Source organism: Pagrus major, chromosome 12 (genome assembly GCF_040436345.1).
Source record: "Pagrus major chromosome 12, Pma_NU_1.0".
NCBI classification, from domain to species: Eukaryota; Metazoa; Chordata; class Actinopteri; order Spariformes; family Sparidae; genus Pagrus; species Pagrus major.
Window position 1 is genome coordinate 25,684,867 of NC_133226.1, and position 22,079 is coordinate 25,706,945.

Below are 22,079 nucleotides of genomic sequence, written 5' to 3' on the forward strand. Positions count from 1 at the left end.
CTAAGAATAGCTACAACAGCGCACACACATTCGAAACAACACTCGTACATATTCTTTTACATACAATCACTGATGCACACACACACAAACACACACAAACACACACTCAGCAGCCGAGACAGACAGATGGGACTTAAAAAATGTGTACAAGCCTTTTTTTTGCCATGTGTTTACTTGAGGAAGACCAAACACAGCTTGTCTTCTTGCAACAGTCGTGTCTTTCCTGCTCAGACGCTGATGTAACAGCAATCTGACAAACATCTACAGCCCACAGCACACACAGGGACGACAGCTCCTCGTTGTGTAACCGCTTCACGACGATAGTGATTGATTTGTGCCATCGACTGATAATCACTGCACCGCAGTGGCACACGACCAGCTGTATGTCGAGCTCCAGCTGCAGGAGAGTCATCATGTCACCCTCTGCTGGCTGATCTAGAAACTCAATTAGAGGAGGCATGACTTATGAACGAAAGGTGGAAATACTGATGTAGGCCCTAAATCCGATTGTTTAATAAGAGTTGAAGATTAAAGCTCTCTTGTTCCTTTTTGTGTCCAATTTCACGCCACCTGGGGACAATTGTATATGTAACGCCAGAACAAACAGACTCTGGAAAATTGAAGCCATTTTCTTATATGTGGAGTAAAAATTAAGCTACAAATGGCAAGTGATTAGCTTAGCTTAGCATGAAGATTAGAAACAGGCTGAAACGGCTAGCCTGGCTCTGTCCAAAATGGAATAAATGAGCCAAACTACACCCCTGAAGAAACGTAAAAATGACAAAATTTTATTAACCTTAGTGACCTCCTGACCTTTCATTGATTTATGATTTGATATCTGCAAAACTACTGACAGTTCAATCAGCCTGAGCAGTACTTTTAAGCGCTAATTTACAAGTGTCAGCATGCTAACATGCTCAACTTACATGGTAACCATTGTCAGGGTTGGGTCAGATTTACAAATGACAAGCCTGTTTTGAAATTAATCCTAAATAACATACCATAATCCTTTACTGAAATATCAAACACTGAAAATATCGCACCATATACTACACGTATATGTGTTGTGTTGAAGAGATATCTACTGATGTTAGCATGCTAACCAGCTAGCCAAGGCCTGTCCTTTCACATAACACCACTCAGAGCTCGCAGTCCGGACCGCTAGCTGCACGGCAAACTCAGATAAATCAGCTAGCGGCAGGAGGTAAAGGTTACTCTGGTGATAAGATGCCAGTATAAGTGGCCAATTCTTACATATTACACCTTTAAAGACATAAATAAATATACTCAGCTAATCCTTGACAATCCTAATCTTGGTTGGTTATAGTTACTTATTTTTGTAATCTAATTACGTTACCCCAATTACAAGTAATCTGTTGATTATAAACATTTTACCTGTTAAGCATCAGCCTGTTAGCATCGTCATTGTGAGCATGTTAGCATGCTGGCATTAGCATTTAGCTCAAGTACAGCTGCACAGAGCTGCTAACGTAGCTGTTGACTCCTGTTTTGGTGTGTATATATCTTTTTTTGTTTTTGTTATGTAAAAATTGGTTAAATTATTATAATTATTATATAAATAAGGGTTTTTTCTGTGTCACAGGTTATTGGTAATAATCATTTGATATTTTGTCTGGGGCTACAACTAACGATCATGTTCGTAATTGATTAATCAGCTGACTATTTTCTAGATAGTAATTAATTTATTTATTCTCAGAGGAAAATTCACATTTCCCAGAAAATTTTTAACATTTCGGACTTCATCTTAAAGAAGCCAGAGCCAGAACCTGTTTGGTATTTATGCTCAAATAAATAACTTAACAATTAATCTCTTATCAAAATAGCTGCTGAGTTAATTATCCACTAATCTGATAACTAAATCATTGAAAATCATTTAACTAACATAAATACAAATAACACGTGAGCATTTTGTAAAAAGAATAAGTGAATAAACGGTTCCTGCGGTGGTTCGAGTAAACACTTTGCTTTCTTGTTGTCAAGGTCAGGTTGTCTCACCGCTGAAGAACGAGTCAGAGGGTGAGTGACAAGAAGAAAAGGGACAGAGTACAAGAGAGTACAAGAGAGTACACGCCGATCTTTCTCCTTTCTTTTCCTTCCTACATCATGAAGAAGGATGAAATATCGACCCTCCTGTTATAAGTTTAATTCTCCCAGATATCTGCTCCGTAGGTTTTAGCCTCGTTTCATGAGCAACTAATGAAAACAACGACGACGACGTCTCAGCAGCTTTTTCCTCTGTAGTAACTTAATAAACCTCCACCGGGGAAATCATCACACCACAACCTCGCAACCTTCCCCCCGCCCGGCCTCCTCTGCGTGGGACAACCTTTAATCCCGAAGAGTCCAACTGTAATAATACCATGTTTCATTAAAATGTATATATACATAATAATAACATACACAGAAATACAGGAAACAAAATGTTGTTTTCAATCAAATCAAATAGTTTTTGGTGACATTTTTTTTGTTTTAACCCCGTGTTAAGAATTTAGAAACAGTTTAAAAACAATTAATAAATGGCTTTTAACGTTATGACACATTGTAAGACAGTTGTAAGCAGACATTTTTATAGTGCTTATAAACTATAACTCCTCTAACTGATGCGTAAACAGTTAATGAATACTGTGTAACATAGTTGTAATCATAAATGTCTTCATAAGTTTTAAACCTGCTTTTAAACTATTTGTACATGTGTGTAAATAGTTAATTGATGTTTTTTTAACAGGAGTGTTATAAAACATTTGAGTTGTATGTATCAGTAGGTTTTTGTGTGTAAAAGTTAATAAAACCCTTTTTAAACGTTGTCAAAGTGTTTTCAATGAACCCGCACCTTCTTATTAATTGTAATTAATACATTTATTATAAACCTTAATCAATTCTAATCACTTGAAGTATTTATAACTGTTTATACATTTGTAAGAATCAGTCACAAGCACAAACGATGTTGTTATAAACATCATCTAACATAAATTCTTTCATCTAAGGATCGTTACATCTGTATAATTTATTAATTACTTAACCATTTATCATTATTTTTTTAGAAAAACTCATTATAATAGGTGTAATTATAATAAAGCAGGTGTAATAAAAGATGCATTGACTTGTAAATGTCTTTTATTTTGTTATAAAGTATTTATAAGTGTTATCAATCATTCATTTACTGTTTATTCTACAATAACATAAACTTCAAATCAGGAGTTATAGTTGTAAACAAAAACTATATCTTCTTATTCTTATATCTTCTTACAGCTACGTTATAATAAGTTTATGTCAGCTATAAACTATTAATAATTTATTTATATACATGTGCAGAATCACTTGTATTTATTTGTTGACGTTTTTTGATGATTTAATTTCCTCTTGTCATTTTGTCGAATCAAAGCGTGTGCAGAGTGTCGAGACAAATAGCTGATACATGTGCTTATCTTGCTATAGGAAAGGTTTAAAAAAAACCTAATCTAACCCATGAAAGTCCTGATTTATGTTTCTGTCGTTAAGATTTTATTTAATTACCGTATCAGTCTTGAAACAAATTAATGAACTTCAAGAGTAACTTAACGTCAGGCTGGAAAGCAGCGTTTCATGGTGACGTCACCGTGTACGGACACGCCTACATGTACACTTCAACATCACTGCAGCAAAAACAGGATTTCCAGCTGCTGTCAAGTTGCTCTTTCACTTGAAAGTTCAATCAAAAATCGCTCTGATAAATAAAACACAGTAGCCGCATTCAAAATACGTGCACAGACAGAAGAAACAAGAAGGCAAGACGCTCATGCACGTGTTGACGGATCAAGGCCCACAGACGTGCGCGGACATGCTGCGGTCAAAATATGTCTTACTGTCACTTACCAGCCGTCAGAATCAGGTACAACACTCAGACGCAGACAAACACGCAACTTTAAATCCCTCCCAACACACACACACACACACTTACAGACGCACACACACACACACCCCCCTGCAGGTGACTCACCTTGAGGTCTCTGTGTACCACCCCCATCTGATGGCAGTGGAGCACGGCCTCCAGGATCTGCTGGATGCAATGACTGCACGCAAACAGCAGGGGGAGCAGGTTAGTCTGAGCACATTCAGCCCCCTCCAACTGTCACATCCATGCAGAGGCAGCAACGTCTCAATACACACCACACACACACACACACACACTCACACACACACACAGTATAGGAATGATGTCTCGCTGCACACACACACACAAAAAAGTGTGAAGAGTGAACCTGTCTGTGAACTACGGAGGGAGAAGGTGTGCAGTTTTTGCTATTTTCTGTATTAGAGAAGGAGCCAAACATTAGTCAGGCAGTGTGGGAGTGAAGCTGTGGGAGGCACTGTGTCTAACCTGCACATTCTCCTGTGTAATTTATTCAGCAACACCGCCTTTGACGAAAACACTTTAGCAGGTTTCCAAGCGTCTGAAGTAGACACTGCTCTGCTGTTACTCCACTGAACTCTACTCTCTTTCATGCTTACTCACTCACTCTCTCTCTCACACTCTGCAAGGACCCACAGGAAATCACAATTCTGGTTCAGACCGTCTAAAATAGTGCAACAAGAGTCCCAAAAGCAAAAAAAAACAAAAAACCCGAAGACAGGCAGACACGCAAAAAGAGACAGACAAGACGGACGGACAGACGGCAGGCACAGGCATTGTTTTTTTTTCTCTTTTAAATCACAGGCAGGAAATCAAAAACAGTGAAAACACAAGCGTGTAGAGAGCAGCCCTGGTACAGAGGTTGCAGGGCAGTGCAGCACAATGAGAGACACACACACACACCTTGAGGTCCCTGTGCACTATGTCATGTTGGTGGGTGTAAGACACACTGTCTAGAATCTGATGGATACAGTGACTGTGGAGACAAAACGACAGGGTGAGGAGCAGATAAAAGGAGGCAACACGGGAGAGGAAACACAAAGAGCATAGAGACGAAGTCAAACAGAGAAGAACAGGGAGGAGGGAACGTGTGACGGGAGGAGGGTTGGCTTTTTACGGACAGAGATCGCAGAGTCGGTCCACCGAAATGACAAAATAACATATTTCCCGACTCCTCGCTTCATCCTCAGAGCTCCAACAAAAAAATATAGTTTTAATTTTATGACCTGGAGAAGTTGGATCTGATACGCTGACAGACAATAAGAATAAAAATAATAATAATAGACAATCTTTTCACTGATGATCTTGTTTGCTTATGTAGGCCATCAGTATTAAACTGACACTGTATTGTATTGAATATCTGATTATCTGATTTGCCGGAGGGTGTCAATTAATTCCTGATAACACGGACGCCTCCAGAGCTCATCAAGTAATTCCAGTTAATACTGTCTGTGCACTGTTTCTAAATTAATGCAGCCTGTATCCAAAACGAGCGGTGTCAACGTTTGAATGTCTTTGTAGTCCTTCAGTGCATCCTCCTCCGAACGCCACAGGACGGTGACTGTAACAAACAAGCTGCAATTTTATTTCCTGTCAAATGTTCGCAGTGTTACTGACTTTGAATCTTGCGAGCATAAAGTTAGCTTCGCGGCTAATAACTAAAGAATAGACGTGGTCGTATCTAAGGTCCATCCTATTTGCTGGAGCCGCGAACAACATTTGGGATCGTTTCAGCTATTAGTCACACTCTCAGGTGTTGCTATGGAAACAGAAAAACTTAAAGATTTTGATCACAAAACACAAGAAAATATAATTTAATGGTATTCATATTTTTTCTTTGGTACATGACCGAAGGTGACCAGGTGACCCTGCAGAGGCAGCCGTGCGACACTCGGTGGTTCTGGCCTCCATGTCGTCCTTCAGCACCGTCCCTTACTTCATCCTCTGGACCTTCACATGCCGACTGCGACACCGTCTCTCTCTCTCTAAACCCAACCGGTCCAGGCAGATGGCCGCCCACCATTGGGTCCGGTTCTGTTCGAGGGTTCTGCCTGTTAAAAGGCTTTTTTTTTTTTTTTTCTCGCCACTGTCGCCAAGCGTATGAGCAAACACTTGGCGACAGCGAGGGACATGTTGGGTCTCTGTAGATAAATTAATCAAGGAGTATCGTCTAGACGTGCTCAAAGCTGAGGCTGGTGTGGCTGTCATCAGGGTTTTTTTTGTTTTTTTTAAGGATAAACCAAAGAATTGAAGACGTGATGATGGCGCGACATGACAAATCAAATCAAACGTTATTATAATTCATCCTGAGAGGAACACGAAGGTCTGAACCAAATTTAATGGCAAATCCATCCGATAGATGTTGAGACGTTTCTCTCCTAACTGACAACGTAAAACTGCTGGTGGTGCCAAGTCATTAGGATACATCATCATCATAAGTACCATGAATGTCCGTATCAAACATGGGGTCAGTCCAGAAATTCATCTTCTGGGGACCAGGACGGTCTGAACCTGGATTTCAGGGAAATCAATCCTTTAGTTGTTGAGATATTTCAATCTGGACCAAAGTGGTGGACAGATATCTCAGATAAAAACCCAATCTCTCCACATGGCTCGACACCACAAGTGATTCAGTGAGAAAAATATGTTCCTTTTGGTATTTGGGTGAACCTGCCCTTTAAAACGGGGCGGAGAGAAGAAAAGGAGGGATGGAGCGGTTCAGTGTGCAGATGGAGTACAGAGAGAAAACTGTCAGTGAGATACTCTTGGACAGTAATCAAGCCATGCTAATCACACACCCACACACAAACACATCGAGTGACACACACACACACACGCACACACACACGCACACACGCACACATAATTTATGCGAAGAGAAGAAGAGGGAATGAAGACAGATGAGAGGGTAGAAGAAGAAAATAACAGGGAAAGTAAAGCTTAAGAATACAGAGGAGAGAAACACGAGTACTGAACACACTGAGATGATTATTAGCTCTTATGTGGCTCCATTTACGTTACATATGTGCCTTACATTCAAAATCCAGCATGGAGGCACTGGTGTGAATGCAAACAGCAGCCTGTAGCGTTGGTGTAGCACAGACTGCCTCACTGAGAGGCAGCAAATATACATTTTTGTGTCATTTCATGCACTTAAATAACCAGGCTAATTTTAAAAATGGCATTTTTTTTTTTTTGCAGCATTAAGGCAAACACGTGGTCACTGGTGTTTTCACATTGCATTATTTAAAAATAAAACATAACCAGTGTCCCAGTGCTAAATACTAAATGTAATCAGGTTTAGAGTATTTAGATATGTTGTATAAGACGAATTCAGCAGGCTGAATTGATCACAGCAGGTCTCGGTTACTCTCTTCAGTGACTTGTTGTAAACTTCAGATTTTCAAGTCTTTTTACACCAAGCATGGATATAAGTCTGAAAAACCTGCCCAGAAAGTGGATTTTCTTCGTCGTTATTATGCAGCAGAACATTCGTACGGGGGAAGAATAATCAAGACGGACCACGATGTCAATGAAATCCTTTGGTTCAGCTGATGTCCGGGTCAAAATGGGAGAAAACCTTATCAACACCACACCGACTACGTCGACAACCAAGTCGAGGACAAATATGCGGCTTGAGATCCAAGAAGCTGGGATACAGGTGAGGATACTGGGCCTCACTGGTTACATTTGGACTATTACATAGGTGTTTCAGAGGTGCTGTGGAGGTGCTGGACGTGGCTTTCTGGTGGCCTGAGCGAAGGCTGATCGCACACACCTGTATCGGACTGAGGCCTCCACTACTCACGCTGCCAGATCATTTCATCAACCAGACCTGGTACATGGTCTCCTAGTGCTAAGACTAATTGCTTTTTTGTCTCCATTGAACCTGTTGTTCTACCACGACCCAGCGTCCCGCACCTCTCTGCCACTAGCCTGCATCACCTGGATCTTCTGTGCCCCCGCTCACCTGAGCCTCTAACCTGTGTCAGCCTCATCTCCAGTCACCTCCTCAGCCCTCCTCCACTGCCAGCTTCTCACCGTGTACAATAAATATCTTCCACCTAATCACGTTGTACGTTTCGTGACGACGCCATTACTCCACGTGACGTTATTAGCTCATGGCTCAGGTAGCCGTGGAGCCAGCGGTCCTTGAGCGTGTCCGGACCTTGGATCACGGGGGGATTTCCTAAATCGTAGTAGTTTTGGTGCCTTTTATTTTGAAAGTGTAACTGGACGTTTCATGTTGTCATGGCTGCGTTGCGTTCCTGGATAGGTGAGGTCGTCATCGTGTTTGACTAACGGTTAACAACCTGCTCTGCTTTCTTAATGTCAATAAGGTAATTTGAATATGATGCCAGGCGTGGGGGTGAGATCGGGAGTGAGATGATATAAAGATATTGAAGCAGCGTTTACTGCAATCTCCCATTCTACCTCTTTCCCTTTTAACGTTTCAGTCCCCTTCTTTTTCTTCTCTCTCTCTCGCCTCCGCAAACCGCCTCCACAGTCAAATTGATTTAAGTCTACCTCCTGAGGGGGTTACAGCGTGGGCATGTGTGCGTTTTTTTTTTTTTTCCGTGCATGTGTACGTTTCCATCTGTCTGTGAATTCTCGACGCTGTGGGGAGAAAAGTCCTCGACCTCGATTGCGATTCAGCTCACAGGAAAAAAACTGTGCGGAGGTATTATCCATCAGAGCTATAGAGCCTGCAAAAAAATAAAATAAATAATGAAAAAAAATGTCAAAATTGTCTGTGTGTGTGTGTGTGTGTGTGTGTGTGTGCGCTAATGAGAGGAGCTGAAACTCTCAGGGCTGCTTGGAGGACTGCAGAGGCTGACACATGGAGGGGGAAGAAGAAGAAGAAGAGGAAGAGGAAGAAGAAGAAGAAGAAGAAGAAGAAGAACAATCATGGGGTGTGTTTACCTGGCGTCTGCTTCACTGTAGTACTCTCTGGCCACAATGTCCTCGAACAGCTCCCCTCCTGTCACCCTGAGCAACGTAAAGATGGAGGTTAAGACGCATTATATACATCCACACACACACACACACGCGCACGCACACACACACACACACAAACACACACACACACACACACAGGAGGGGGATGTCCTCATTAGGGGGAAACCCCGGCTGCAGGATTCACTCCGACTGGGTTGCCATGGAGACTGGCTCCAGTGCGGGGGAGTGTGGCTGTATGTGTGTGTGTGTGTGTGTGTGTGTGTGTGTGTGTGTGTGCGCGCTAAAGTGGAAGTCGCAAAGGATGGAGGTGGGGAGGAGGGGAGGGCTGTTATGTAATGGGGGGGAACTGCCTTGGAAACGAGGAGAAGAAGAAGAAGAAGAAGAAGAAGAAGAAGAAGAAGAAGAAGAAGAAGAAGAAGAGGAAGAAGAAGAAGAAGAAGGAATGAAGTGAATGCGGATGTGAGGAAAAAAAAAAAGTAAGGGAGCCTGGAGGAGACAGATGCAGCAGGGCATTGAAGGAAGGGAGTGGTGGAAGATGAAGCCCCCGGGGGAGAGGGATGAAGAGGAGGAGGAGGAGGAGGAAGGAGGGAGAGCAGTACAGTAAGAGAAAGAGAAGAAGAAGAAGAAGGAGGAGGAGGAGGGAAGACTCACAGGTCAAAGAGGAGGTAGTGGAAGCCCTCCTCTGAGATACTGTCATGGAGACGAACTGCAGCAGGAGAAAAAGAGGCACAAACATCAACAGACAGAGGCGTCAAAACGATCCGATCCGATGCTTTTAGGAACATCTCAGGCACATATTTACATATCTCATCTCATCTTCATCTCGCCAAAATGCTTATAATTTATTCATGTAGACTTACAGGACAAGTCTGATGATGTTGTTCTGTGTTTGATAAGATCAGAACCGACACCGTCTTTTATTAAGAAACGACCGGAGACCAGGGAGCGATAGATTATCTGCCCGGTCGATCATCGGTATCAGTGTTTGTCGATCAAATCGATCAATTTAAAAACGCAACAGTTTGTCTCTCTCTGTCTGGAAACGGCCCCTCAGATTTAAAGTTTTCCTGCAATTGTATCAGTCCCAATATCGGTTATCGATCTCCTTGATTACTAATAATCGGTATCGGCCTCAAACCATATCGGTCGACACCGACTGACAACTGCTAATGTGATTTTTAGTCTCCTATTTCATCCTTTAGTCTATTTTAGCTTAATCTATTGTTTCACTATTTTAAATCTTACTTAAATGTCTTTTTGGCTTTTCCAGTTCATCCTCTCTTACGCCTTTGATGTCTTAAAGCAACATTATGTAGAAATTGTCATTTTGCGCAGCTTGGCGCCCCCCCCCCCCCCACAGTTTCTTGTCAGACATCAAAATGATTTGGAAACTGATATTTTATGCTAAAAAAGTTACATAATGTTTGAAGTTCCTTGTTTTTGAAGGTTTCGCCTCACAAAAAAAATATGATTTTATTTTCTGTCGACTGACTAATCGACTAATCAATAGACAAATTGTTGCAGCTGTAGTTAGATCACAATCATTATGTCTGATATACCTCAAACTTACGAGTGACAAGTGGTCACAAGTTGCCAAAAAAGACTAAATCTAATCTGAACTTGGAAGGAAACGCTTAAAAAAAAAAAAGGGAGAGAGCGTCTCACCGATGTTCGGGTGCTTGAGCAATCTGCAGATCCTGGCTTCTCTCTCCAGCTTCTGATGGTCTGCAAGACAGTCGGACTACAGCTTCACAACAACGTCTCAGATTTAAACAAACAAGTGAGGGTGTCAGGTGTAAACGGTCAGGTGTAAACGGTCAGGTGTAAACAGTCAGGTGTAAACAGTCAGGTGTAAACGGTCAGGTGTAAACAGTCAGGTGTAAACGGTCAGGTGTAAACGGTCAGGTGTAAACGGACAGGTGTAAACAGTCAGGTGTAAACGGTCAGGTGTAAACGGTCAGGTGTAAACAGTCAGGTGTAAACGGTCAGGTGTAAACGGTCAGGTGTAAACAGTCAGGTGTAAACGGACAGGTGTAAACAGTCAGGTGTAAACGGTCAGGTGTAAACAGTCAAGTGTAAAGAGTCAGGTGTAAACGGTCAGGTGTAAACGGACAGGTGTAAACGGTCAGGTGTAAACGGACAGGTGTAAATGGACAGGTGTAAACAGTCAGGTGTAAACGGTCAGGTGTAAACAGTCAGGTGTAAACGGACAGGTGTAAATGGTCAGGTGTAAACAGTCAGGTGTAAACGGTCAGGTGTAAAGAGTCAGGTGTAAACGGTCAGGTGTAAACAGTCAGGTGTAAACAGTCAGGTGTAAACAGTCAGGTGTAAACGGACAGGTGTAAACAGTCAGGTGTAAACGGACAGGTGTAAACAGTCAGGTGTAAACGGTCAGGTGTAAACAGTCAAGTGTAAAGAGTCAGGTGTAAACGGTCAGGTGTAAACAGTCAGGTGTAAACAGTCAGGTGTAAACAGTCAGGTGTAAACGGACAGGTGTAAACGGTCAGGTGTAAACAGTCAGGTGTAAACGGTCAGGTGTAAACAGTCAGGTGTAAACAGTCAGGTGTAAACGGACAGGTGTAAACGGTCAGGTGTAAACAGTCAGGTGTAAACGGTCAGGTGTAAAGAGTCAGGTGTAAAGAGTCAGGTGTAAAGAGTCAGGTGTAAAGAGTCCGGTGTAAACGGACAGGTGTAAACAGTCAGGTGTAAACAGTCAGGTGTAAACGGTCAGGTGTAAACGGTCAGGTGTAAACAGTCAGGTGTAAACGGTCAGGTGTAAAGAGTCAGGTGTAAACAGTCAGGTGTAAACAGTCAGGTGTAAACGGTCAGGTGTAAACGGTCAGGTGTAAACGGTCAGGTGTAAAGAGTCAGGTGTAAACGGACAGGTGTAAACAGTCAGGTGTAAACAGTCAGGTGTAAACGGTCAGGTGTAAACGGTCAGGTGTAAACAGTGAGGTGTAAACGGACAGGTGTAAACGGACAGGTGTAAACGGTCAGGTGTAAACGGACAGGTGTAAATGGACAGGTGTAAACAGTCAGGTGTAAACGGTCAGGTGTAAACAGTCAGGTGTAAACGGACAGGTGTAAATGGTCAGGTGTAAACAGTCAGGTGTAAACGGTCAGGTGTAAACAGTCAGGTGTAAACGGTCAGGTGTAAACGGTCAGGTGTAAACGGTCAGGTGTAAACGGTCAGGTGTGCATTAGACGAGGACACAGTCGTCAAAGTGGATCATTTTTCAGTGAAAACTGGATCATACCGTGAAATAAAACCTCATTTTAGTTTACAAAGTTTAAAGTGGAAACTTTTCTCAAGGTGATTGACGAGGAGTTGTGAGACACACACACACACACAAACACACAACTTTCCAACACACATCTGTGCAAACGGCCTGAGGGCCACTTTTGTCCCAGATGCCCATTTAACCCCAGATTTCAGATAGAGGAGACGAGAGGAGGAGGAAGAGGAGGAGGAGGAGGAGGAGGAAGAGGAGACAAGAGAGTAGAGGAAGTGGGGTGAAGAGGAAGAGAAGAAGAGAGGAGGAGAAGTGGAAGAGGAGACGACAGGAGGAAACATGAGAGGAGAGGAGATGAGGAGAGGAGGAAGCTCGTGAGGATATAAGTTGAACAGGAAGAGGAGAAGAGAGGAGAGGAGGAAACAAGAGGAGGAAAGGAGGAAGAAGAGACCAGAAGAATCAAGAGGAGTGGACAGCAGGAGAAGCGAAGGAGGAGAAGAGAGGAGAGGAGGAAACATGAGAGGAGAGGAAGTGAGGAGAGGAGGAAGTATGGAGGAAACAAGTTGAACAGAGAGGGGAAAAGAGATGGGGGAGAAACAAGAGGAGGATACAAGAGAGTAGAGGAAACAAGAGGAGAGGAAATGGGGGAAGGGAAAGAGGAGAAGAGGAAGAGGAGATGAAGACGGGAGGAAAAATGACAGGATAGGAAATGAGGAGAAAGGTAGGAGGAGAAGATGAAGAAGAGACGAGAGGAAGAGGAAACCAGAAGAGGAAGAGGAGAAGAGAGGAGGAAACATGAGAGGAGAGGAGAGGAGATGAGGAGAGGAGGAAGCTCGTGAAGATATAAGTTGAACAGGAAGAGGAGACGAGAGGAGAGGAGGAAACAAGAGGAGGAAAGGAGGAAGAAGAGACCAGAAGAATCAAGAGGAGTGGACAGCAGGAGAAGCGAAGGAGGAGAAGAGAGGAGAGGAGGAAACATGAGAGGAGAGGAAGTGAGGAGAGGAGGAAGTATGGAGGAAACAAGTTGAACAGAGAGGGGAAAAGAGGTGGGGGAGAAACAAGAGGAGGATACAAGAGAGTAGAGGAAACAAGAGGAGAGGAAATGGGGGAAGGGAAAGAGGAGAAGAGGAAGAGGAGATGAAGACGGGAGGAAAAATGACAGGATAGGAAATGAGGAGAAAGGTAGGAGGAGAAGATGAAGAAGAGACGAGAGGAAGAGGAAACCAGAAGAGGAAGAGGAGAAGAGAAGAGAGGAGGAAACATGAGGAGAGGAGGGAGAGGAGACGAGAGGAGCAGAGGAAACACAAGAGAAACACGAGGAGAGGACAGGAGAAGAGGAAGAGGAGAAGAGAGGAGAGGGGAAACAGGAGGAGGATAGTGTAGGAAACAAGAGGACATGAAATGGGGGAAGAGAAGGAGGAGAAGAGGACATGAGAAGAAGAGGAAGAGGAGGACAGAAGAGAGGAGAAAACATGAGAGAAGAGGAAATGAGGAGAAGAGGAGAGGAAATGAGGAAAAAGGTGGGAGGAGAAGGAGAAGAGATAAGAGGAATCGAGGAGAGGAAACCAGAAGAGGAAGAGGAGAAGCAAAGAGAGGAGGAAACATGAGAGGAGAGGAGATGAGGAGAGGAGGAAGCTTGTGAGGAAATAAGTTGAACAGGAAGAGGAGAAGAGAGGAGAGGAGGAAACAAGAGGAAGGGGAAAGGGAGGAGAAAAGGAGGAAGAAGAAAAGGAGGAAACAAGAGGAGAGGAAACCAGAAGAGGAAGAGGAGAAGCAAAGAGAGGAGGAAACATGAGAGAAGAGGAAGTGAGGAGAGGAGGAAGAGGAGACGATAGGAGGAAACACGAGAGGAGAGGAGATGAGGAGAGGAGAGGAGAGGAGAGGAGAGGAGAGGAGAGGAGAGGAGAGGAGAGGAGAGGAGAGGAGACATGGAGGAGGAAGAGAAGAGGAGATCCATTTGTCCTGACGAGAAGTGAATTTGATCCAAGTGTCGTCTTGTATCTGGTTTTTATTGGACCGGACAGCACCGACAGTCCTGCAGCTCAGACATCACATCAGTCACGTCAGAACTGAAATGTTGGTGTGATCTTCGACTTCGGGACAAACCGAGACGCCTGAATCCAACAAGACAGATTTATTAACGGTGTGAGAGCGACGCTGCCACGGTCACATTTCTTTTGCTGTAATTAAACTATTGTTGCTATTTACAGAGGATTTCTGAACCCAAACATCCTTCTGATTACGATCCACCACCGCAATCTGCTGCAGGATGTAAAAAAACTCTTCATTTAACGTCGCCGTAACGTTTTCTTTGGGATAAACGTGGATTTACGTTGTGTTTTTTGAAGCCGTGGATTCGACTGAAACCGTCATCTGCCTCTCGGAGGAACAGACGTGGAGGCTTCACACGCTGGAATCAAACACGCGCTAAAATATGCTAATGTGAGCTTTCAGATCTGGGACACACACACACACACACACACACACACACACACATAATGATGAAAACCCCCATGATGCTCTGCTTCTCTTCGCCTGTAAACACACACACACATCATCATGTTACGGGATAACTGTTAATGTCTTTCTTTCACGTCTTCCTCTCACCTCTGGCCGACAGCTTTTTGGTGTTGATGATTTTGGCGGCGTACTCTTGGCCTGTGCAGAGTTTGACACAGCGGCGCACCACTGAAAAGGCCCCCCTGGGAAACAAAAGACAGGAGACAGGAAGAGGAGGAGACGGGTCAGCTGCCATTTAAGCTTTGTCAGCATCAAAGGGGCGTCTCAGCTATCAGATTGTCCTCGCAGTTGTTCTGGACGCCGCTCTGCTTTCAAACCAGCCTGATCTGAATGCCTGACATAACACGAAACTGGGTTTTACACAAGCCAGCATCACTGCGGCGGCTCCTCACGTTTAAACCCACATTAACACACATTAATGTCACTTTTTAAGCACTTTTTGCCAACCGTGTAGAACATTTCATGAAATTAAAACACATAATATATCATAATATTTATTCCCGTTTGGATATCAGCTGCTTAAAACAACAAACTGACATTTTGGGGGGAATAAAACAGAAAATAGAAGTTAAAAGCCTCAATTAGTTAGTTAGCAATGGTAGCTAATGGTAGTTACTGTAGCTACCGTAGTAAAGTTAATCAGCTACTAAAGTTAGCTATACTGTACTGAGTAAGCTACTGTAGATAGCTACCACAACAAGCTATTTCTTTTTTTAGTTTTGTATTGTGATTAGCTAAAATGATACAGTTAATTAGCTACTTTAGGTAGTTAGCTATGGTAGATTGCTACTAATATTAATTAAATACTGCAGTAAAGCCCTTTGTTAAATACTGTAGTACACTTAAATGGCTACTAATATTAGCTACTGTAGTTAGCTAGCTACTGTAGCTAGCTACTGTGGTCAACTAGTTAGTTAGTTAGCCACTACAGTGATTTAACTACTGTAGTTAGCTACTAAAGTTAGCTAGCTGCTGTGGTTAGCTATTGTAGTAGGTTAGCTACCTTAGTCAGCTACAGTGGTACAGTTAATTATCTACTGTGGATAGCTAATACAGTCAGCTACCATAGTTAGCAATTAAGGTTAGTTAGCAAATATAGTAAGCTACAGTTAGTTAGCTGTGGTAGCTTAAAGTTAATTAATTTTGGTAGTTGGCTACTAAAGTGAAATACAGATATGTAGATAGTTACAACAATTAGTTATGAACAGTAGCTTAGTTTGCTACTAAAGTGAGTTAACAACTGTGAAGTATAGTTAATTAGCTACTGTTGGCTAATACAGTTTATTAGCTACTGTAATTGGCAACTAATTCAAAACAAAACGAGGAAATCAAATCAAAGGGAAATCAAACTCAAGGGTCACAGATCATTAGACTACATGTGTCAGATATTATTACTTTTAATTCTTTATCCAGTCCATCCATGCAACAAGGCCCCCTGTGGTCACACCTGTGGTCACACCTGTGGTCACAGGATACGATGTGACACCCTGATCCCGTCTGTATTCAGTTTGAAACATTGAAATTCGTCGGCTTCAGATGTCGAGTATTAGAGGCAAAGCAAAGCGCTGGAGTTTTTAGGGCCACATTTGCTCATCAAACCCAGCAGAGACAAACAGAAATAAACCACCTCTGTCATTTTCTCAAAGCTAATTTTATCTCACCTCAGCATTGTTACGCAATGAACCACTCACGCTCCCCTCTGAGCCCCTGCTCCTCTCACAAGCACTCCAACATGCTGCATACATTATGAGGAGACGCGGTGAGTAAGCACGACACCCGCTGACACTCGGCCGCGTGGTGGGAAAAGGCTGCGGCGCTTCGACATGACAGGTTATCTGCAGGGCAGGTTGGGAGTCAGGAGGAGGTCTGGATCTGGATCCAGAACCTGGATTTGTTCGGCTCAGCGTGTAACGAAACCTTCCTCCCCTGCTTTTTTTAGTAGCAAGCCACCAGGTAGTTACCCTGTGTCTCATAATCTTAATTTAGCAAACCCTGTGCTGCTGGAGGCTACGATATGTCGTTAAAAGCTCAAGAAGAAGCTGATAAGTCAACTGTGAGTTAAGATTATTAAGTCAAACTTGAATATCAGGGTGCATTAGATGTTTTAATCGCCAATTTTCTGTTTTAAATATGTATAGTGACGCAATATTTATGGCTTTTGTTGCTTAAAATGATTCAAAATTGATGGACAGGCCGGTGCTGAAACGATCAATAGTCAATCGATTGACCGCCAAACAGATTGATTTTTTAAAATGTGTTTAAAACACTCTAAAAATCGACTGTTCACTTCCTGCTGAGCACCAGAGAGACATAATTAGAGACGAGCTGTTAAACACAGCGGAGATCTTAGCAGCTGAAGAGCCTCTCAGGAGCCGGTGGAGACCAAAGAACGGAGATAAAAGGGAGCGAATGTTGGACTTGGACGCATCCGATGGACGCACATGAGCGTCGGTGCTGATCCGTAACTGCTGGATGCGTAAAAACTCTGGTGTTTGCTTCGTTACCGTTCGCCATATCAATTTAAAAAGTAATAAAATGTCGATATTGTGTTCGCAACTTGTTTCTGCTGCCCCCAAGTGGCCAAAAAAACTTGCTTGTGACTGTGAACGCAGCTTATTGCGACCCACTCAGACTGTTAATAGACAGAGTAGGTTTATATGTGGCGGACCCTGCCACCTTTCCAGCCTCAAACAGTGTTCTGGGGCCTTATTTTCCTCTGAGGACAGCTTGTTTATTCAGTTGTGGAGGAAAAAAAATGGATATTTCTTTGAGTTTGAGTTTAAATTTCTTCTCCAAAATTACATAGCGACCCTTTAAATAAACTCATGTTGTGTCCTGTGTTGTTGTTGTTGTTGTTATTTACGACTCTGAGACAAACAAAAAAACGTTCCAGTTGTTTTTGCAACGACGCCACCGACGCCAGAGGGGACCGGTCGTCCGACGCCACTTTAATAAACCAGCAAAAATCTAATTAAATTACACGAAAATGATGGAAAACTGTTGATAAAGATTTTTTTTAATTGAAGCTCAACAATCACACACACACACACACACACACACACACACACACACACATAGAAAAACCCATCACACACAACCAGAAGTGACAACAGCAGCAGAACAAGCAATAAAAAGCTGTGTTATCAGCAAAGGGCAGCTGCAGCAGCTACTCCAGCATCTCTATTGTCTTTTTAACTTATCACATCCCCCACACACACACACACACACACACACACACACACACACACACTGGAGATCCCAGAAAACTCATCACAACAAGTCTGAAAAACACACCAGAGCTGAAAAACCATCCACTCAACAACTGAACTCAACTTGCTATTTTTTCCCTCCGGCGCTGTGGAATAAATGTTCCTGTGAGGCAAAGAGATCCTCTGCTGCCCACGCACAACCTGACAGAGACACTGAGTCCACTTTGCATCTACCCACCGAGGCACCCGGAGCCTCTTCAGTCTCTCTCTGCTCTCTGCTCTCTCTCAATTTTGTCTGCATCCTATTAGAGGGGCCACACATCCTCCAAAAAAAAAAAAACAACACAGGACACACCTCATTAGATTAGCTGTAGATCAGGAGGCAGCAGCAGCAGCAGCAGCAGTATTGTTCCCTGACTTCCTCTATAAGCTGTGTGACACTGTGATTAAAGCCAGCTGATGATCAGGGAGCTTAATTCCAACACATCAGCTTTCCCCCCCCCCTGATATTAGGGCCTGTTTGTCCCTAATTAGCCTTTGGGCAGACATGAGGAGGAGCAGGAGGAGGTGGAGGAGGTGGAGGAGGTGGAGGAGGGTGTCCAGAAGTCCTCCTGAGCTCCCATCATTGCAAAAAACTCTGATTAAAAGGGAACAAAACAAGCCATGCACAGAGGAATAATCATGATCTGAGGCTAATTTTAGATGCGGGAGCAGTTGTGGAAGGTCTTTCTGTGCAAACATCTGCGGGGATGGATGCGGCTCCATCCCGCAAACGGTGTCGGACACAGGGTCAGGGCTGCAGGCAGGAGGACTCACAGAGACAAGAAAAAAAGAAATGTAACAGCAGCTTACTTGCCAAGCTCCTCGTACAGCTGGTATTCATCTGTAAAACGTGTACAAGTAGTCGTTGCCATGATGCTTTTTTTTGTTTTTTTGTGCGTTTCCTCCTCGGACGGGTGCGGGAGTCCGAAATGCGCGGTGCGTCGGCTGCTGCGGACGGGAGGACCTCTGGGGCTCAGTCTCCGCCCACCTCTCAGACCTCCGGACGGTTCAGCTGCAGCCACGCACGCATACACACGCACACACACACACAGAGAGAGATAAACACGCGTGGTCCCGAAGCAGTGGGGGGGTTTTCTCCGCTCTGCCGGGCGGGCGGGGAGGACGCGCGGTTTAAATACCGCACAGCCTTGGCTGATGTGAGCTCACCGCATGACGCGTTGGAAGGAAGAAAAAAAAAAAAAGGGAAAGAAATAAAGAAAAAGTGAAATGAAAGGCTGAGTGCGCGCTGATTGGACGGCGGGGCGGGGGAGCGTTTGATTGCACATTATTATAAATCATATGATGGAGAGCGGCTCCGTAATGAAATTACTTCACTTGGTGTGAATCTATTTATAGAGGAAGTCAGTCAAACACTGGAGAGGAAAATTTAATGTGCTTCTTCTTCTTCTTCTTGGTGCACTTCAGTAATTGCACGAGGCTTTTTATTTTTTATTTTTTTGGCTGAATGTCCCTTAAATAAAACATCATAGTTTCATTTAGGCAGGGCCGGATTCATCTCATCAGGAGCCCCCGGGGCAGGAAATCCGCAGTTTGGCCCCCACTGACCCACCCGGCTGCAACAATACGCAGCAGTTTCATTACAAACGCAACTTTATTTTGAGCCTGTGAGACATAAACGAAGACAATTAAAGGGCAACTCCACCAATTTAGGAGCAACGCAACAGTCAGCCTTCGCCGACGCTACTTCTCTGATCTTGGTTTGGTTTGTCTGCGCTTTGAAGCCAGTTTTCCTGGTGGACAAATCTTGTAATTACATCGCAGCGTGATGCGCTGGGGCCCAAAAAGACTTTTCCCCCATAAGCTTACGTTGTGAAAGTGGCGGATACTTTTTTCCCCCGTGAAATGACTCGTGTCACTGTCATGATTTCAGTCCAGTAACAGTTGGAAAGTCTAGAAGAGCCGCACGATTAAATTATTTTATCCCCATTCAAGTTAGCCGGGTGCTAAACAGGAAGTTAGCCGGCTCGGTCGCTCAATGGGCCGCACAACACGGAAGATCTGGGTATTTTCTTATTATCGCCGGGAAGTCGAGTCGTTTTAGCTTCTTGCGCCGCTGAGCAGCTTTCATAGGAATGAACGGGGCTCCGTCTCCGAGGCCGTGTCCACGTTTAAACGTCCCCCGTGTTAGAAAAAGAAAGCGCCCTCTAAGATGGACAAAACGTGGCGACGAGCCTTCACTTCACTATAAATATATCACGACTTTCTGAGTGCTGGTGCCACTTTTTATTCTTCTCAAGCATCCTGAGTCCATCACTGGCTGATGGGGAGTTTTAGTCACGTTATGTTTGGTCACGTTCGCCATCTTCAAGTTAAAGCAACTGGTGACCTAATGAAACTCACCATGTCCCCTTGAATAAACTGGTGGGTTCCTCTGGTTTAAACCTCGTTGGAAACATGTGTGGATAATAAAAGAAGACAACTGGACTAAATATAACAGAAGGTCAAGTTGTTTTTAGACACTTTAACGCAGAGATGTTACATAACGTTGTTGAAATCAGCGGCTGAATAAACCTCAGGAACTCGTTTAAAGAGAAAATTGCATGTGTGTGTCAGACCTCTGATCTTTTTCTTTATCCAACACCCAGACGTTTTAAATGTCACCTCTCGCCTTCAGCAGAGCGTCGGGGTCGTCCTCCGCTCTGTCTTTCCATCTTCCTATCTGCCTCTCATCATCAGCAGCAGCATCATCATCATCATCAGCTCCCTCTTTCCATTTGCAGAGTGGAAAGACTGACGACTGAATGGATGAAGTTAATGATGATGTTATTATAGCACTACCTGCAAATGGATGCATGAGAGGATAACTGGAGTGGAGACAGCGCAGCAGAAATGTTTAGTTAGGACGGGAAGACGAGGAGGAGAGAAGGAGTCCTGCAGCCCGACGAGGAGGTCCGTTATTCAACATGGGCCGAACATCTGGGGACCGAGGCCAGCTGTTGTTTTAACGAGCACACTTTACAGTTCATGAGCTGTAATATTAATAAATCACTTTTTTAGTGGTGTGTCAGCAATGAGCCGTCTGTAAGCAACAACAAATCTTATAAATATGTTTTTGACCAATCAATAAGTCATTAGAAACGATAAATGGATACATTAAATTACAATAAACAATTTAATGTTATTTAATTGGTTGCAAAATCATTTTTAATGTCCTAATAATATGTCATTTCTGATCAATTAGCCGTTATTGTTGATTTATTAAGATTACTGATGCCTTTAGTTACAAATTCATTATTAGTTTCATTGATAAAATGTTACTTATCAATAAGAAGTGATGGATAATAACCACGTACATTTACTTAAGTATTGTACTTCAGTACAATATCGAGGTACTTGTACTTTACTTGAGTATTTCCATTTTCTGCTATCTTTTACTTTTGGAGGCAAAATTTTTACTTTGCAAGCTGATAAAAAAGACAGATTCTGACAATCAGAAAAAAGAAATGACTCATGATTACAGTGTACATGTAAATATACAGTATATATAATTAACTCTAACTTGTACTTTTCATACTTAAGTACATTAAATATCAGAGAGTAAAGACTTTTACTCGAGTACTATTCCTCTGGGTGTCTTCCACTTTTACCAAAGTAATATTTTAACACAATATCTCTACTTTTACTCAAGTTATTGTACTTTAGGTACTACTTAGGTTTACCGCTGTTTCTGGGGCACCGCTGTAGTTATATTGTTAATACAAAATACAAATCAATTAATAAATCATAGTATATTTTTGTAGATTACCCACCAGTAGATAAATATCATTTACAACTATCTCCACTTTTACCAGCTGCAATATTTACATGCATTAGTGCGTTAATGAACACATTAATGCATCAATATACAATATAATTATACATCATTCTGCAGTAGGACATTCTGCCTGATGAGTACTTTTACTCTTCGTACTTTAAGTATCTTTTGATGGTAAGCTTCTACATGTAACAGAGTATTTCCTCCCTTACAAGAGCTGAATACTTGTAGTCCTTGTTTGCAGCACAGACACTTCATCAGGCAGGTCTTGTTCATTTGTTCAGAAAATCAAATCAGCAGTTCCTGGTAGCCTTTTCACTCAGGTCCACTTACTCGCCGGGCTTTCAGCTGCATCTCGCTCTCTCTTATCGTAGATGGAGTTCGGTTACAGCACATAATCTATTACTTCATACGTAAGTACACTGAGGTCA

General features: G+C 43.0%; 1 protein-coding gene across 23 annotated transcripts in view; it reads right to left on the bottom strand.

The window, feature by feature from the left end:
* Positions 1-18,745, bottom strand: part of camk2b2 (calcium/calmodulin-dependent protein kinase (CaM kinase) II beta 2) — a 42,691-nt gene extending 23,946 nt beyond the window's left edge. For 19 of the 23 annotated variants that reach the window (XM_073477501.1, XM_073477499.1, XM_073477493.1 and 16 more), the window contains exons 1-6: positions 18,684-18,745; positions 14,710-14,804; positions 10,535-10,594; positions 9,521-9,575; positions 8,834-8,899; positions 3,998-4,070 (exon numbers count right to left, since the gene is read on the bottom strand). In XM_073477501.1, the coding sequence (XP_073333602.1) occupies positions 3,998-4,070; positions 8,834-8,899; positions 9,521-9,575; positions 10,535-10,594; positions 14,710-14,804; positions 18,684-18,745 (411 nt within the window). Of the gene's footprint in view, positions 1-3,997; positions 4,071-4,813; positions 4,887-8,833; positions 8,900-9,520; positions 9,576-10,534; positions 10,595-14,709; positions 14,805-18,683 lie in introns of all 23 variants that reach the window. The other 4 variants (XM_073477497.1, XM_073477494.1, XM_073477487.1 and 1 more) reach the window with 1 other exon arrangement.
* Between the last annotated feature and the right edge of the window lie 3,334 nt (positions 18,746-22,079).